The sequence below is a fragment of the Ranitomeya imitator genome, chromosome 8 (genome assembly GCF_032444005.1).
Source record: "Ranitomeya imitator isolate aRanImi1 chromosome 8, aRanImi1.pri, whole genome shotgun sequence".
Classification (NCBI taxonomy): domain Eukaryota; kingdom Metazoa; phylum Chordata; class Amphibia; order Anura; family Dendrobatidae; genus Ranitomeya; species Ranitomeya imitator.
The window spans coordinates 34,492,998-34,510,419 of NC_091289.1; the positions used below are offsets into that span (position 1 = coordinate 34,492,998).

The following is a 17,422-nucleotide window of genomic DNA, read 5'->3' on the forward strand; positions in this document are numbered from 1 at the left end:
AAAAAAGGTATGGAGCGCCTGTAGTTCAGAAAAGAGAGGTGCGCGTGCGCAAAGAGGTGCTGGATCGAGGAGTGCGCATGCGCACCCGCCAAGAACCAGGAAGAGGACGTGCACCTGCAGGAGGAGCGCGCCGCTGTGGGTGAGAAGAAGAGGAGGAGACGGCGGCGGACTCAGCAGCTAGAGGAACAGGAGGAGCGCGCCGGAGCAGGTAAGTATGAGCTGGAGCGGCGGTAGTCCCGGCAGCAGATACAGTGAGAGGAAAGGTGCCGTGACAGTGACTAGGGAATTTGAACTCAGTTTCCCAAAGATGTGATTAACAACAGTTAATTTATGTTTTAGAGGGGGTTGGCAATCACTTTTTCACACAGGGACCTTTAGGTTTGGATTTCTTTTTTCCTTAATAATAAAGACCTTTATTTAAAAACTGCATTTTGTGCTTACTTGTGTTATCTTTGTCTAATATTTAAATTTGTTTGGTGATCTTTCCAGGCTGATATATCTCAATTTCTTAGTTTCTCATTTGTTCTAGAATTTCTTTGGATCACGGCAAGATGTCAATCTTTTGAGGATCTTTTGGCATACTTCACTTCGTCATGCAGGTCGTATTTAAGTGATTCCTTGACTGAGAACAGTTGTGACATTAATCATGCCTGGGTGTGGCTAGGGTATTTGAACTCAGTTTCCCAAAGATGTGATAAACCACAGTTAATTTATGCTTTAGAGGCGGATGGGCAATCACTTATTCACACAGGGCCCTGTAGGTGTGGATTTCTTTTACCCTTAATTATAAAGACCTTCTATTAAAAACTGCATTTTGTTTTTACCTTTGTTATCTTTGTCTAATATTTAAATTTGTTTCGTGATCTAAAACATTTCAGTGTGACAAACATGTAAAAGGATTGGAAATCAGGAAGGGACAAAATCTTTTTCACAAAACTGTATGTGTAAGGCCAGTCTCACACGTCCAGATAATTCCGGTACCGAAAAAATCTGTACCGGAATCATCCATGTCCGTGTGTCCGTGTGCTTACATTGAACATCAGTGTGGCACACATGTGGCAGCCGTGTGCCGCCCGTGTGCTGACTAAGGACCACACGGACCGTGCAGGAGACAGCGCTAGAGTTAAGCGCTGTCCCCTGCGTGCGGTGCTGAAGCCGGTATTCATCCCTTCTTCCCAGCAGCGTTCGCTGGTAAGAAGGAATGAATAATCTTTTTTTAAATTTTTTTTTGTTTTTAAAACAAAGTTGCCGGTAATCTGACCCCTCCCACCCCCTGTGCGCCCCCCCCCCCCCCCCCCGCTGGCATTAAAATACTTACCCAGCTCCCTCGGCGCTTACATCCTCTCAGCGTCGCAGCTCTTCCTGTATGAGCGGTCACGTGGTGCCGCTTATTACAGTAATGAATATGCGGCTCCACCCCTATGGGAGGTGGAGCCGCATATTCATCACTGTAATGTGCGGCACCACGTGACCGCTCATACAGGACAAGCAGCAACGTGTCCATCTTCTCCATTCAGTCAGTCCATGGAAATCGGACTGCGCTCAGATGTCATCCGAGTGCAGTCCGATGTTTCCAATGGACCCATTGCTTAGTGTGATCCGAATATCAGATCAAACTCGAGCATCTAGTAATTTTTTTCATCGGACTGGCTCAGTCCAAAGAAAAAATCTGGAATGTGCAAGGCTCCAGAGAATAACATTGGTCCGAGTGCAATCCGATGTTTTGTTGTATCCCACTTGGACCATGTGCACGAGCCCTAACATGGGATTATTAGAAGACCCTGTAAACATTAGATTATGTGCTGATTTTGACTAAACAAACTATGACTCCTTCCATGTGACATCCCTGTATGTTACGTCATTTATGGCAAATGTCAGCTTCGACAGCCAGGATCAGAGATATCTCCAATCTGGACAATTTAATTTATTGAATGTCACTGTCAATAGCAGTCGTGGCATCCAAGCCAACTCATCACAATTGCCGGATGCCAATGGGTTGTAATGGCAGGAGTTCTGCAGTGCAATTTAAAAGTGAATAATCATTGATTTAAGTCTCGTGGTGTGACTCAAGATATAAAACTCCATTTTCCCAAAAAAAATTTAAAAAAATTATCATTGCGATGTCTGTAAATGTAGAAGCTATTCAAATAAAATGTCTTTCGTTCTCAATGATAAATTCTAAATAAACAAATAACAAAATAATAATAATAATTATATATATATATATAAATATATATATATATATATATATATATGTATATACATATATACAGCGCCCCAGGGTCCTGGTCGTTGCAGTAATATCGTTCTTCCACCAGGGTAGAGTGATGTTACGTCTGATGGCAATAAAGGAGATCCCCTTACCAGTTATCACAAACTACACAACACACTTCACACTACAGGCCGCAAGGGGGAGCCATGCTTCTATCTATTAGGGCACTCCTCACAATTAGGTAAAACTGGTAGTCTGGACAGAAAGTTAGACAGAAGCTGGCGGGAGTGAGAGGGAGCCAGATGCAGACTGAGGTCTGCAGAGGACGAGGGTCCATGGAGCTGCGCCTGCCCCACGTGCAGCAGCATCCTAAGAAAGAGACGTCAGGAGGGAATTTTCTTGTAGTGAGTGAGAAACGAAGTCATAGCACAAGGAGAGGAAACCAGAAGGAGTTCTGCCCTGCAACAGGCTGCCTCCTTCTGAGGTGCAGAATCCGGAAGCCGGAACACCGAGGGAGTCATCGTCTCTAAGCCTGGCTCCATATATATATATATATAAATTATTATTGCTGTAATCCTAATGACCTGTAAAATAAAGTCAAAGGGGACCAGTCAGCAGGACAAAAGTGGCAACTTTTTTCTCTTATTTTATTCCTGCTGCTCCTTTTATTATTACTTTAAAAAAAAAAAAAATCTACCCTACAGTTTCAAAAATATGGCCCTTTTGTATTGAGGAAAATAATGAAGCCTAAAGACACCCCCCCAGAAAATCTATAAGACACACCCCCTTGGTAAAGAACATAAAACTTGCAGTGAATAAAAATGGTCAAATCCCTGGAAGAGTATGGCGGTGTACTCAGAGGAACAGCAGGAATAAAATAAGAGCAGACAGTGGTCACTTTTGACCTCGTGACGGATCCTGATATTTTTCGCACACGATGAATTAGAATAGAAAGTTGACTTTAAAAAGAATGACGCAGTTGCTTTTCTTTTAATCCAATCCCACAAATATTTATTTTTCATTTTTCATACGGTAAAAATATTACAGTAAAACAAAAGCTGCTATCTTGATAAGAAAATGTAAAAGGTTATAGCCTTTAGTAAGCTGGGGTATTAAGTATGCAAATTTCCTGTTCAGAGAGAAAGAGGACTAGCACCTCCTAAAAGTCAATATTGACGCTTTAACGAGCCTTGTCACATGACATTGGATAAAAGCCAAACCAGAAACTCAATTTGCAGACTCTTTGTTTTGGGTTGTTGCCTGTCGTCAGCACAAAGTATGAGATCTGATTTGGCTAGGTCAGAGGCTTAAGACTGGGATCTATGGTGTAAAGTTTCTCCTTGTGGAGAGTGACAAGCCAGGCCTGGCATGTCAGAGTGAGGAGACTTATAAGGCATGCATTCTCGTCTGAGAAATTAAGTATGTAAATTGCCTCTTCAGAGAGGAAGAGGACTAGAACTCTAGTGCCACCTATTGTAAGAAGCAATTCATTTCCCAGAGGAGCATGCATGGTGCACAAGTCTCCTCACTCTGACATGCCAGGCTTGGCTTGTCACTGTCCACAAGGAGAAATGTTACCCCTTAGATCCCAGTAAACTGAGATAAAATAAATGCCATAAAAGTGCTATAGCAAAATGGTATGTACTGCCATGCAACCAATTTGTAGTTGCTCCACTGCGTGTAAAATAAAAAGTGAAACAACTTTGCAGCAAAATGATTACAAAAAATGTGCAAACTTATTTTTAATTTTACCTCCATTGGTTTGAGAAAATTCGGTTGCAAAAGCAGACTCAGCTGTTTGGACACAAGAACAAAAAATGTTTTTACCCAATTGGTAAAGATTAGTGATGAGCGAGCGTGCTGGGATAAGGTGTTATCTGAGCATGCTCGGGTGCTAATAGAGTGTCTTCGGCATGCTCAAAGAACATGTTGAAGTTTCCGCGCCTGCAATCCCTACATGTGTTGCGGCTGTTGAACAGCCACGGGGACTTGAATATATTTTTCAAGCTCGCCGAAGTCACTCTGTTAGCACTTGAGCATGCTCAGATAACACCTTATCCCAGCATGGACCCTCATCCCTAGTAAAGATCGCACAGAAAATATTGATCATTGAAAGTATATGATAGCAGGTGAAGATTTGCAGAAGTAGCTTTTTATTTTTGCCCTATAAGATGATTTTTACCTTATTAATATACTGTATGAGGATGGGAGTGAAGTCCCAAATGACTTCACAACTATACATAGTGGCAAGCAATGAATTAGACAATGTCATTGCAATTGCTTGACACAAGACAGATTACAAAGGGCAAGTGAGATGACTGTTGTCACTGATTAAACCGTCCACTTGAAGTGCTGCCAATAAAGTTTTTGTTCATTCAATTTAAACCCAAGATCTTTTACTTGCTGCATATATTAATCTAGGAAACCTAAATTACATAGCAGAACCAATGTCTAGAGAAGTTATTACTATGGAGCTGAACCTATCTACGAGCATCTACTAAACACTCAAGGGGATATTGCTGCAGAAGCCTCTCTGTAATAACAGAATGCCTAATATAACAAGCCAAAAGTCTGGAAATAATACATACTTTAAAGAGGATCTGTTACTAGGTCAAAAGTGGCCGGGTTCTGCTCTTATTTTAATCCCGCTGCTCCCCTGAGTTTTCTGTTTGTTTTTGTGTTTTTTGTTTTTTTTTAATCGGCCATACAGTCCCTGAGATAAGGGTCTTTTTAATTCCATGGTCTTAAGCAGGGGGCGTGGCTTACAGTCTGAAGACACGCCCCAGAGGATCCCGTAATTCACTCTCTAAGGTCGGTAACATAAAAATTAGCACTAAATAAAACATGCACAACCAAATGGCAGATTTACAAAAAGAAAAAAAGAAAAAAAAACTGAATATCTCAGTTGAGCAGTAGAAATAAAATATGAACAAAAAAATGCCCTCTTCTAACCCAGTAACAGATTCTCTTTAAGATAGAGCCATAGTATTTTAGGCTGTAATATTAAAACATTTCCTGCAATATATTTTTGAGACGTATTGAGATGTATTCACTCATTATAAGGCAACCTGTATATCAATTTTGTGGCTCCTAGGATTTTCCTGATGATGTCCTGTCCATCAGTCATGTGACATCTGCAGCCAATCAGTGGCCTCAGCAGTCAGATGACTGATGAAGGAGGCATCATCATCACTGGAGTGGCAGCACCGAGATGACGAGAGAGAAAATTTCAGTGATAAATAACATTTATTTTTTGATTTTATGCCAATCTGCTCTGCCAAATTTTTTTTAAAGTCCTGGAAAATCCATTTAGCAAATTAATAATGTAATCATTTTCCTAACAGCAAAATCAGCACAGTAACTATACAGAACTGCAATTCCTTAGACCCACCGGAGAAAATAACTGTGAAGTCCAGACCTGGTACACAGAACATATGCGCGTCCACTTTCACTAGCTGTGTAAACTGTGCTTCTATCATTGTACACAAGATAAATCACAAATTAAACCTTATAGGTTATTATCAATCACTAGATTTTACAACCCAAACTGCATACATCATTATAGAGATTTATAAGACCTAATGACATTGGTGTACTTACTGTGAAAATCCACGTCAGAAAAACTGCCTTCGAAAGCCTTCCAACTTAATATTAAAGTTATGCTGGACTCATAAAATCCTCATTTTAATATAATATGCAAATTGCCTCTTCAGGTAGGAAACTCTGGCGCCTCGTATTGGAAGCAGCAATTCTAAAAGTCAATATCGACCCTTTCACGAGCTTTGTCACATGACTTAGGGCAAAAATCGATCCTGAATCTCAATTTGCAGACACGTGTTTTGAGATTATGCCCATCCTCGGTGAAAAACAAGAGATCTAATTTGGCTGTATGACAGGCCTCTGACTGGGGTCACCCCTTAAACCCTAGTCAGAAGTTTCTCCTTCAGCCAAATCTAATCTCTAAAGAGACCATTTGCATATTTAATTTCCCAGAGGAGCATTGCATGGCCTATAAGTCTCCTTACACTGGAATGTCAGACATGTCTCTTCACGAAGGAGAGACATTACCCCTGAGATCCTATTTTAACACTAGTATTATATAGATACTAGATTGTGGCCCGATTCTAACGCATCGGGTATTCTAGAATATGCATGTCCCCATAGTATATGGACAATGATGATTCCAGAATTCGCGGCAGACTGTGCCCGTCGCTGATTGGTCGAGGCAACCTTTATGACATCATCGTCACCATGGCAACCATTATGACATCTACGTCGATACTGTGCCCGTCGCTGAATCAGAAACGTGGGATTTCTACGTCCTTTATAACATCATCGTCGCTGTGCCCGTTGCTGATTGGTCGAAGCCTGGCGGCCTCGACCAATCAGAGAAGCGGGATTTCTACGTCGATGCTGTGCCCGTCGCTGATTGGTCAAGGCCTGGCGGCCTCGACCAATCAGAGACGTGGGATTTCCAGGACAGACAGACAGACAGAAAGACAGACAGACAGACAGACAGAAAGACAGACAGACGGAAAAACCCTTAGGCAATTATATATATAGATAGATTTCCAAAATAATTGTACCAGTCCATTGTATTACTATTTAAGAATTCCTAAAGATTATATAACATAAACATTTTAGCATATGAAACTACTTCTACAGAGATTGTGACATATTTGGTAGAAATACACCAATGGAATACGTCTATGTGTGTTCCAGGAAAAATGAGATTGAGGTGCATTTAAATTATAAGCGTCCATAGACTGAACACATTTTCCATTGTGTCAAGCTGTAATGAATCAACTCCAAGCGAAGATGTGACCTATTTTTTTTAGCAACAACCTATGCGTTGTCTTAATGCTTTGTGAGTATATTTTTATAAAAGAGCGAGCATTATTGACAGTGAAAAACATTAAAAAAGTGCTACCCATACCGATCGCCCACAGCTGTCATTCCAATGCTTTACCGATGCTCATTGGCCTCTTTTTCCTGGTCCAATTTCGACACACCGAAAAGCCTACTCAGCCAATCACTGCCCACAATGAGTATCCCACGGCCGGACTGGCCATCTGGCAATTCTGGCAAATGCCAGAAAGGCCTGTCTGATTGTGGTCTACCTTGTCTTCTACTTTGTTACCAGAATCGGTGTTGTCAAGACACCCATTCTGTTAAGAGTTGTGATGAAGCACAAAATCACGGACTCTGTCACTTACCCCAGCAGGCCACGGGTATCATTAGAAATATTGGTCTTGTAGAAAAAATTTGCTTTCCTCCATCCAGGGTAATATTAGTAATATATCCCATCTGGTTCATGGGGTGGGGTCAACATGTGCCTGTGCGATTTCAAATATCAGGGCTGAATTTTACTCCCAGTCCATACCTGGAGTATCCTCTTAAACCAATCATTGATTGAAAGGGGATGCTTGTAGTGCATCAATGCGAGAGAAGGAAAAGGAGACCAGGAGGCATGGGTAAATGTTGTAATGGGAGCTGCGAGGAATCAGTTTGGGGGGGTATTTTTTTACTATTATTTTTGACATATCAGCCTCTGATTCGCCACTCCGCGTATGCAATGTGACTCCATCATAAACGTTACGGTACAACTGCGCTACCATTGACAATAAGCAAGACAATTTACCATAAGAGATGAGCAACAGCCACTATCCCACGACCACTGGACAGGAATCCTGAGGACCTCTTCATTCGTGGCTCTTCTTTTAATTAGCCGGCCTGGTGTGACATCGTCATTGCTATGTAATGCACAAACGGCATCGTGCCAGGGCGGCTAATCAAATGGAAAGCCGTGGAGACCGCCTGGTAGAAAGCCGTTCTCATGGCTCTCGTCCAGCAGCCACAGAGTAAAGAACTGGTGGCTGGACTCACCTCCATCTACCATAAATTTCTAATAATCCAATTGAAAGCCACAATTTGGTGACCAAACAGTTTAGACATGGCAACCACGTCATGGAATATGGAAGCCTAGAGGGATAATACATTTACGTGCAACTTGCTACTCATAAAATCCATACATTCCCATATAATGCTACCTCAAAGTGTCGATATATTGTGCATCAAAACATTGTGGCATGCTTCTTTAATAAAGGGGGAATTTAGTATTTTTTGTTTACCTTATAACATCCATTATAACGCAGAGATCACACTGCGTTTCTGCCACCACATCAGTGTCTCCATCGGGGCTTCTGTCTGAAGCCCTGAAAAGGGGGAATAAGGTGGAACCCCCAACGGAGCCACTGAAGCAGATGGAGTCACTTTGTGCTCTGCCGGTCTTCGTTTTGGCAATGTCCTTCTGCCCTATTGAGGAAGGCACAAAAGCTCAGTTGACCCACCTCAAGAAGGACTACGACTTCCTCATTAAAGTCAATAATACCTTCTGGGTTTTGCCTTAGTCCTGACAATCAGGGCTTCAGACGGAAGTTGTGTCAAAAAGTTACATGAAAATAGTTCAAGTCGAAAGATAAAAATGATTTCAGGGACCATACTTGGATCCCGAAGACTACAGTTGCCCCTACCCTATACTATAATTTATCTTTACAGCTAAACTATGTTCTTTGAGGAGCTAACAGCCATGGAGGCCAGACACTAATATGTCTTACGGCAGCACTTAGGTCTACAGCTTAGTCATTAGGTCTACCAGATCATATTTTGGGAATAAATATATCTATAGTAACAATTGCTATTTACGGATCTCATCTGCTTTTCTAAGACCTTGGCAAGAACGGTATGTCCTCTGGTAAACTTTCTTTGAAGTTAAACAAAATCGTGTTGTTTTTTCCTTCCAAGCCAATGTAACATTTTCTCACATACACATTTTTATACAAATGCATTTTAAGTCCATTGTGTCTCCAAAGTCTCCTTGAACAACATTCTTGATGGCATCTACTGACCTTTACACTTTTCACAGTACGTTTGCTTGTATAATTTTGGTATCATTCTAACTTTCGAATCCCGAGAATGGTCAGTTGTCATAGGACATGGGAATACTGTTATGTCAAAAACTACTAACCCTTTGGGACGCCTTGACCACCAATAAATATGATATAGTTATAGATAACTGATACAAAGAATGGGTTATCAATATTTAAAGGGGTTGTCTGGGACTTTCACATCGATGGCCGATCCTTAGGATATGTCATCAATGTCTGATGATCTGTGAGGGTGCGACACCCGGCACCTCCGCCAATCTGCATTTCCCAGTATCGGCGGTCGAGAGAACGTGCTCAGTTATGGAGCTGCACTTCACAACCTTGTCAACTGTGTCCAGGTACTGCACATCCGTCCCCTATTCAAATCTGAGAAAAACTAATGTGTGAATGTAGCCTTAGGATGCTAATGTTTCAAATTGGACAACCTATTAATATAATTATTATCCACTGACCTGCTACAATGCCAAATTATTGGTATATCAAATGAGATGGAGTTGTCGGAAAGTTCAGTGACCACTTTCATCAATATTTCAAAAGATGTTTTTGAAGATTATTCTAAGCAGTTGTCATCCATTTGACACTCAGATGATAAATAGAAAAATGGAACATAGTGGTCAAGCTGCACGTTTATGGGAATCTAAGGCCACAATTCAATTTTGCCAGAATTATCAGAGTTGAGCAAAAATTTTGCGAATTTTGTCATTTTCACGACAGTTTCTCCCAGCTTCGCCAAAATTGTATGAACTTGGGCTGAGCGAGGTTGCAGCAGGGGCATGATGTCATGGCTTGTTTAATTGGCGACAAGCTGCAGCATCCGTTATGCCAGAATTCTTACTACAGTTAGTGACTGGAGTAAGATTTGTGGCCAAGAGCATGAATGTGCAAGTCACACTTCAAACACCCCTGATTCATTAAGAGGTATGCGGCTCCTAAAGTATCAGGAGTATCTGACTTCAACACCTCCAAATGTATCAGGAGCATCTGACTTCAACGTCTCCTGAAGTATCAGGAGCATCTGACTTCAATGCCCCCTAAAGTATCAGGAGCATCTTACTTCAACGTCTCCTAAAGTATCAGGAGCATCTGACCTCATCGCCTCCTAAAGTATCAGGAGCATCTGACTTCAATGCCCCTTAAAGTATCAGGAGCATCTGACTTCAACGTCTCCTAAAGTATCAGGAGCATCTGACTTCAACGTCTCCTAAAGTATCAGGAGCATCTGACTTCAACATCTCCTAAAGTATCAGGAGCATCTGACTTCAACATCTCCTAAAGTATCAGGAGCATCTGACTTCAACGTCTCCTAAAGTATCAGGAGCATCTGACTTCAACACGACCTCTCATCAAGGCGAATGAGAAAATCGTCATTAGTGATTTTTTCTTCAGGTAGGTATACTAAATATATAAATAAGTAACTAAGAAATGGAACAATCTGGGGGCATAAAGTGGGAAGAAAAAGACAGACTGGTAGAAAATATGTTGGAAAAGCCACAGAAAGTTAGAAACTAGGTGAAACCTGAACTTATGGTTCATTCAGACATTGATTTTTCTCGCATTTTCATCAGTGCTTTTGATCATATTTTCATCAGTTTGTGATCAATGTGTCAGTTTTTACGATTAGAGTTTCATTGTTTTTTCTTGCATGCAAAAAAAAACACTGATGGAGGTTTCTCAAGCTTCTCCTGTGAAACAGTCAGTGAGAAGCGGACAGCACTGAGATGGCAATCGCGTGTTGTCCAATTTTTTTTACCAACCCATAGACTTGCATTGGCGAACTTGATCCATGGCTAGGTACAAAATTGGACATGCCTTCTTGTTTTTTTTCGGACTGCTTAGTCCTCAACAATACATGGACTTGTGACCAACCTCATAGACTGTCCTCTCCATGAAAAATTTGTACGTCAAAAATTGACTTCTGGATAAGCCCTTAGACTTTTCAACAGGAGTGAAAATTTTTATTGGAAAAAGTTGCAAACTCAAAAACAACCTATGATTTCTGATACTTCCTAAAGGGTTTTCAAAGAATAGGATATACACTAATATTCACCTTTTAAAAAATAAAAATCATTATTTCAACATTTCTATAAACTGGATGAAGCATTTTTAGGAATTGGCATGTTTTTAATTAAAACATTTTTTTTATAAAAAAAAAAAAACATCCAAATTGCTTGAAAAATTAGAATTGAGTTCCAGAACTCAATGTACCGAAAAGATTAATTGTCCAAAATTAGTGAATTTCAGGCCAGTTTATTAGCAGCTCAGCCAAATACAAACCATGAAAAAAGGGGGGGACGGCACAAAAATAAGCGTAAATCAGTGCGAGCCCTCAGGACCTTAGACATTTTTATACTGTTTGCTTGACTGCAATTATTACCACATGGGGCCCCATGAAAAAAGATAAGGCACAAATGTATTTGCATGAAGCAGATTATGTCTTTCACTTACTGCATGAGTGACAAGCAATTCACTGGCACTCGCATTAACTGTTCATCAGCGATTCTCTCAGTAACTGGCTCTGAGCACTTATGAGGATGAGGAGGATAATTTTAAAATCCATATAGAAATATTACACGCGTTCGGCTCATGTTTCTTACGTTGGTTAACACATAACCACCCAAGAACATTAATATTCAGCTAGCATGGCCATATACACACAACACTCTAGTAAACAGCGGGCAAACATCTATACCCCAAGAAAATGAAAAATAGGGTCACAATCAGGCTTGGACTGGCCAACGGGAGAACAGGAGAATCCTCCAGTGGACCGCTGTGCAAGAGTGGACCACCACCCTCTTATATGAGCAGTAGTTGGCACTATATACTTGAATCTCTATGTACAGACAATGGTGGCATCTTATTCATTTATCAATCTACCCAGTTCATTGTTATATAAATTTGTGATTGAGGACAATGTGACATTTGCAGGTAGCTGAAAAGTGGGTCCTGGAGTTGGTAACTGGTGAGCCCTTGGTACCTCAGTCTGACATTGGTCAGATATACAATAATGCATAGTAAAATAATTACCGTATTTTTTGGATTATAAAACGCACTTTTATGATCCCCAAAATTAGGGGGAAAATGGGGGTGTGCCTTATTAACCGAACACTGTTCATTCTGATGCTGCGGGCCCAGAACTGGCGGTGTTGCGATGGTGGTGCGGTGGTCCTGTGGTGTGCAGTGGTGGTACGGTGGCGAGCGGTGGTCCAGCGGTGGTGGCACGGCAGTGAGCGGTAGCCCTGAGGCGACAGCATATGGCTGCCACCATTCTTCCTCCCAGGTCTGACGTCCGGCTTCCAGCTTCTCACTCGGCGCAGACGGAGATGGAGGAAAGCCGAAATCTCCATCCGCACCTGCCTCTATGCAATGCCTCCAGGAAAATGGCCGCTGATGAAGATCTCGGCACCAAGATCTCGGGTGATGAGATCTCACTGCCAAGATCTCTATCTCCGCATGTGCCGCCTCAGCAGCCATTTTCCCGGAATCCACTGCATAGTAAATAGAGTAAATAGTGCAGGGGCTCTGGGCTTTCACAAAATGTTGGCAGAGCCCCCGCACCACCGAACACTGAACACCCTGCTCCACTGTGGCCTGCACCACCGAACACCAGCAGCGACCCTGGGACCCCGCTTCACCGCAGCCACCAATAAGACGCCTGGATTGTAAGAAGCACCACCATTTTATTAAAAAATGTTTTTTTTTCCTATTTCTCTCCTCAAGACTTGTGGTGCGTCTTATAATCCGTTGCATCTTATAAAGCCAAAATACGGTAAATGTATATGAAGAAAGGTGTCTACTGCCATAACCTTCCCATTGTACATGTATGTCTATGAGCTAGAATATTTTCCTATAAGTATAAGCTTTATATACATCCATTTGACCTACACACTTGCAATTTTTCACCATATCTTCCCCCTCCCCAGCAAAAACTTTCCCTTCAGGCCTAAGCCAAAAGACCCTACAAATGTAAGTAGACTGGGGGCCTGTGAACTTATGTAATTCTTCTGCACTGCAGATCATAGAGAAAAGGATCAAACCCCATCACAATTTCGCAAAAAAAAAAAAAAACATCTCACGGAAGGAAAGTCATTTGAGTACTGTCAAGCCTTCGCAGAGCTGTTCATCAGATCAAAGTACTCTTAATGATCAGTTGTAATTTGCTAAATAATGTCTCTCGTTTTCTTTTTCTCTCCTAACCGTAATTTCGGCAGCTGCAGAAAATCACTCATTTCTTTCATTTGTGTTTTTCAATGCCGGGGTAATTTACAGGAGAGAAAAAAAAGGCCAAAAAACCTGTTCGGAGAAGAAAAAAAATATGTTGATCTTGGCCATGTCAATGACGTTGAGGGTTGCGGAGGTTTTTATTTTTTTGTAATGTAGAAGCGAGAAGTGTGTCTGAAACGCGTTGGTGGAGGATGTTCTATGATAATTTCGGGACTGTCTTAATGAAGTAGCAGTCATTAAAAGTAGGCAACGATCAGCAATTAGCAAGGTGTTTTTCTCATAACTTAGATCTTTTCGGGAATTTTTTTCTTGTCTCCATCTGAAATCCAGAAGGACGAGGATAATATATGCAAGACGCGAGAATATCGGTTGAGCATGTATTGAGGTGACTCACTGTGTGTACTATGTGAAAATGTTCACACAGGTAATTGTACGAGTCCTGGTTAATTCTGACTTCCAATCAACGTTCGTGTTGGATTTACTCCTGCGGTGCCACAGAGCTACTAAATCCTCATAAATGGCACAGGAGCTGAGCGTTAGGCACATATAGGTGCATAAGGTTCATCAGAATGGTTTATAACCGTCATGAAATTTTTTTTTAATTTTTTTTTTTAATCTCCGAAAAAAAAGGTGCAGCTTTGGCTCCGGAGCTGATAATCACAATTTCACCTTGCTCATTACCGCCTGCAATAATTTCAACTTAGACGGATTCCTCAAGTTTGTACATGACTTCTCTGGGTTATTACCCAGCTGTGCGGCTGAGCGGGGAGATAACCACATCCACAGCCTCTTATCTGTAATGATGTAATACATCCCAGCACTGGGTCCAGATGATTGGGGAATAATGGGATTGTAAGAACTGCAGAGATGACAACACGGCAATGCCTCCTGTCGCCCTGTAACGTGCAATCGTCTGATACGGGGGGGGGGGAGGAAAAAAAAATGGGGGAATATGAAAATTTTAAAAAAAGGGGAATATGAAAATAAACACTAATTCGTTTCGGAATCAAGTTAGCAATTTTCAGTCTGCCCAGCTGTTTGCATCGAAAACTAGGAACCCGAAAATTCACGCACCGTGCGAAAATTTCCCGGGCGACTGCAACCACGCAGTCTAGCTCATTTAGACAGTTTTGCAATTAAGTGTAACGGCTTAATTAACAAGATATTTTTAGATGCGACGCTATAATAAAGGCTGATAGCGTAGAGGAGAAACCTCCGGCATTGTCTGATATCGATACGCTCTGCCAGCGCCATCCTAGCACAAATACACTGCGCTTACCTTCTGCAGGAGCTGGGAACCTGAGTACTTTGCTGCTATGGATTTGATCTCACCACCGAATGCAGAGGCCCAGAGCTTTACCCTAGGACGAAGAGACATAGAGAGAAGCGTAAATGCACCAGCTTCGTTCCACGGAGAAAAACCTTTTCATTGAACACCCCCCACTACTACGGAAAACCAACAGCACTGCAGAAAAGGACATGGGAGCCACTTGCAAATCTGCATCTAGCCTTCTCGAGCAAGGTAAGGCCTCTCTGTGTCATGCATCTGCAGCAGCTCCTATCTGTATAAATGGAGACAAGGAACCTTCTGCTTTACTCCCTTAGAAATTACATTTTTTTTAGCCGTGCCGGTTCATTCACCATGGTTTTAATGCCGTAACGAAGCGCTGATAAAAAAAAAAATGTCAATATCTAAAAAGGATGATTTCAAAATCGTAAAGCAAGGTCAGAAATAGGCAGCAGGTAAATTGATATCGAGGTGACAAGAGGGAACGACAACAAACAAAAAAAAAAGCCTATTTCTCCTTCCCACACGACTATTTCTCCTTCCCGCACGACTGCATTTAATTGGCTACGTCAAAATAGCCCTTGGAAAAAAAAAAAATATCTGCAGTCTCTTAAACTTAAGTTTACGCCAACGTCTTCAGCCGTGAAAGAAATACGTAAAAAAAAAAAAAAAATGACTTGTCACTTACATAGATAAGGGGATCTGCTGCTCCGATCCGGTCGCTGGTTTTAGCGTCGTGTTCAAGGCTATCCAGAAGAAGAAGAAAAAGATCCCAAACGCTAGTGGAATGGTGAAGATCCCTTGCATGGTTCCTGGTCTTGTGTCTGGAGAGGGTTGTACAGTAAAAGAAGTGAAAAAAAAAATCAGGCTGATTCTCTGGGGGGGGTTTTGGGAGGTTGAGTAGACTTAAAGGAATAAGAGTTGATCATTCATCATTTTCCATCCGATAACAGTCCTGGTGGTGGAAGAGTAGACGGAAGAAGATGCGATGACTCGAAAAGTTGTGTCCTTGGTAACAGGAAGCGTGATGATGTACCAGCACTGCAGCCTCGTGCCTTTACTTCTGTCCAACTCTGCAGTAAGCAGAGCACTGGAGTTACTTCTCTGACCTACTGAAGAGACTAGAGAGCTCTTAAGCTGCAAGAAAGCAGACTATTGATTCCAACCGTGCAGCCTGTCCTCTCACAATTACTGCTCACTTTACAAATGGGAAGCTGCCTTCGGGTCTCCTTTTTCTTTTCCTTGTAACCTCCAGCCTTCATCCCATATCAAGTCTAGAGCTGGTTCACTGGAGCAGGAACGGACATTAATGGAAAAGTGCTGACAAATTGGGAAGAAAAAAAAAAGAAGACGGGAACTTGTGCGAGATGGTCCAAGCGGAAAAATATATTGAAAACCGGAGTAGGAGGACGAGAAGCAAAGAGTTGAAGAGGGAGCAGTTATATGGCAAGCAAGTCTTCTCGGGAGGGACGGTCGATGAACAATTTTGCTGGGGTGGTGGGGGGGGTGTTGTGTTGACAGCGAGTGAGGAATAAAAGGGTAGGGGGGGAGTTGACACGAGGGACAATGAACACCCACCGGAGAGTTCCCCCCCAATTCATTCAGTGCCGTGCTGCATAGCAGCTATTGTTGTGCCGAACGGCTACACAGTACAACCACCCAAAGAGCAGCTCGCCGGCAACGTGGAGAAGACGGCGAGAGCAGGACCCTTCGCTGACATGTCATCTCGGCATCGCAGTCAGTTTTTTCGATCTCGCCCGGCTTTCGCTCAATCCCCCGCGCATGGCTGCTTCATATCACGGCCGCAGCAGATGCTTCGGATTTGCAAAATGCAGCCTCGCTAGATCAATGCAGGCTAAGTGACTCGAGACCATGAATAAATTATTAATTTCGGTTTGAGGAGGAATCCCTTTGGTAAATTGTGCATCAGATCTCTGCCTTTAAACAAAAAAAAAAAACTAAACAGCTCAACAGCTCTGGAGATATCTATTCCCCCCCCCCTCCATCCCAACATTTCTTCCTTTCTCTTCCCTGACTCACAACTCTGCTTTTATTTTTGTGCTTTGCACGCATGCTGAGCATCCATTAATCTAGCGGCTCTCAGAACGCTGCCATTATTCCAGATTAGCATAGTACTACTGTAAAGTTCTGTTTACACGAGGATGAAAGTATCGCTGCCTCTTTCTAGTAATCCTTTAACCCCTGTGTGGCCGGCAGCCAAGTTTTGGAGATTCCCCCTTCACTACAGTAGTTAAACAAAATCAAAAATCCTTCTGGTGGGTGAGAACATGATCAGGAAGCCTTGGGTATCAAAGAGGTCAAATGGGACCGGTCAAAGGTCACTGCTCGGGGTCAAGAAAGTCCTTGGATGAACAGCATTAAATTACAGAATAATGGCACAGAATTGCCTCTTCACACTTCCCTTCCTTCTTATTGTTGATACTTCGGTTTGAGAAGTTTATTTGGGCCACGTGGACATTGGGCATTATGTAATAGATGAGCACTTTAGAAAGCACTTAAAGTCATGGACGCTACTATTTATTATTTTAAATTAAGAATGATATAAATTATTTTTATTTACATAGCACCAACATAATCTGCGGCGCAGTACAGAGTTTTCACCATTCACATCACAGTGACCAATTAATTTATGTCTTTTATTTTAGTATTTTTGTAATATAACATAGCTAACATACGCCTTAGCATATATATATATACATATATATATATATATATATACATATATATATATAT

At 41.8% G+C, this 17,422-nt stretch overlaps 1 protein-coding gene across 4 annotated transcripts in view; it reads right to left on the reverse strand.

Moving 5' to 3' along the window:
- CACNA2D3 (calcium voltage-gated channel auxiliary subunit alpha2delta 3) overlaps positions 1-16,692 on the reverse strand; it is a 1,133,445-nt gene extending 1,116,753 nt beyond the window's left edge. Inside the window, exons 1-2 of one of the 4 annotated variants that reach the window (XM_069736702.1) lie at positions 15,357-16,692; positions 14,649-14,741 (exon numbers count right to left, since the gene is read on the reverse strand). Coding sequence is in view for 2 of the 4 variants with exons in the window: in XM_069736699.1 (XP_069592800.1) it covers positions 14,660-14,741; positions 15,357-15,475 (201 nt within the window). In the remaining 2 variants the exon portion in view is untranslated. The remainder of the gene's footprint in view (positions 1-14,648; positions 14,742-15,356) is intronic. The other 3 variants (XM_069736703.1, XM_069736699.1, XM_069736700.1) reach the window with 3 other exon arrangements.
- Between the last annotated feature and the right edge of the window lie 730 nt (positions 16,693-17,422).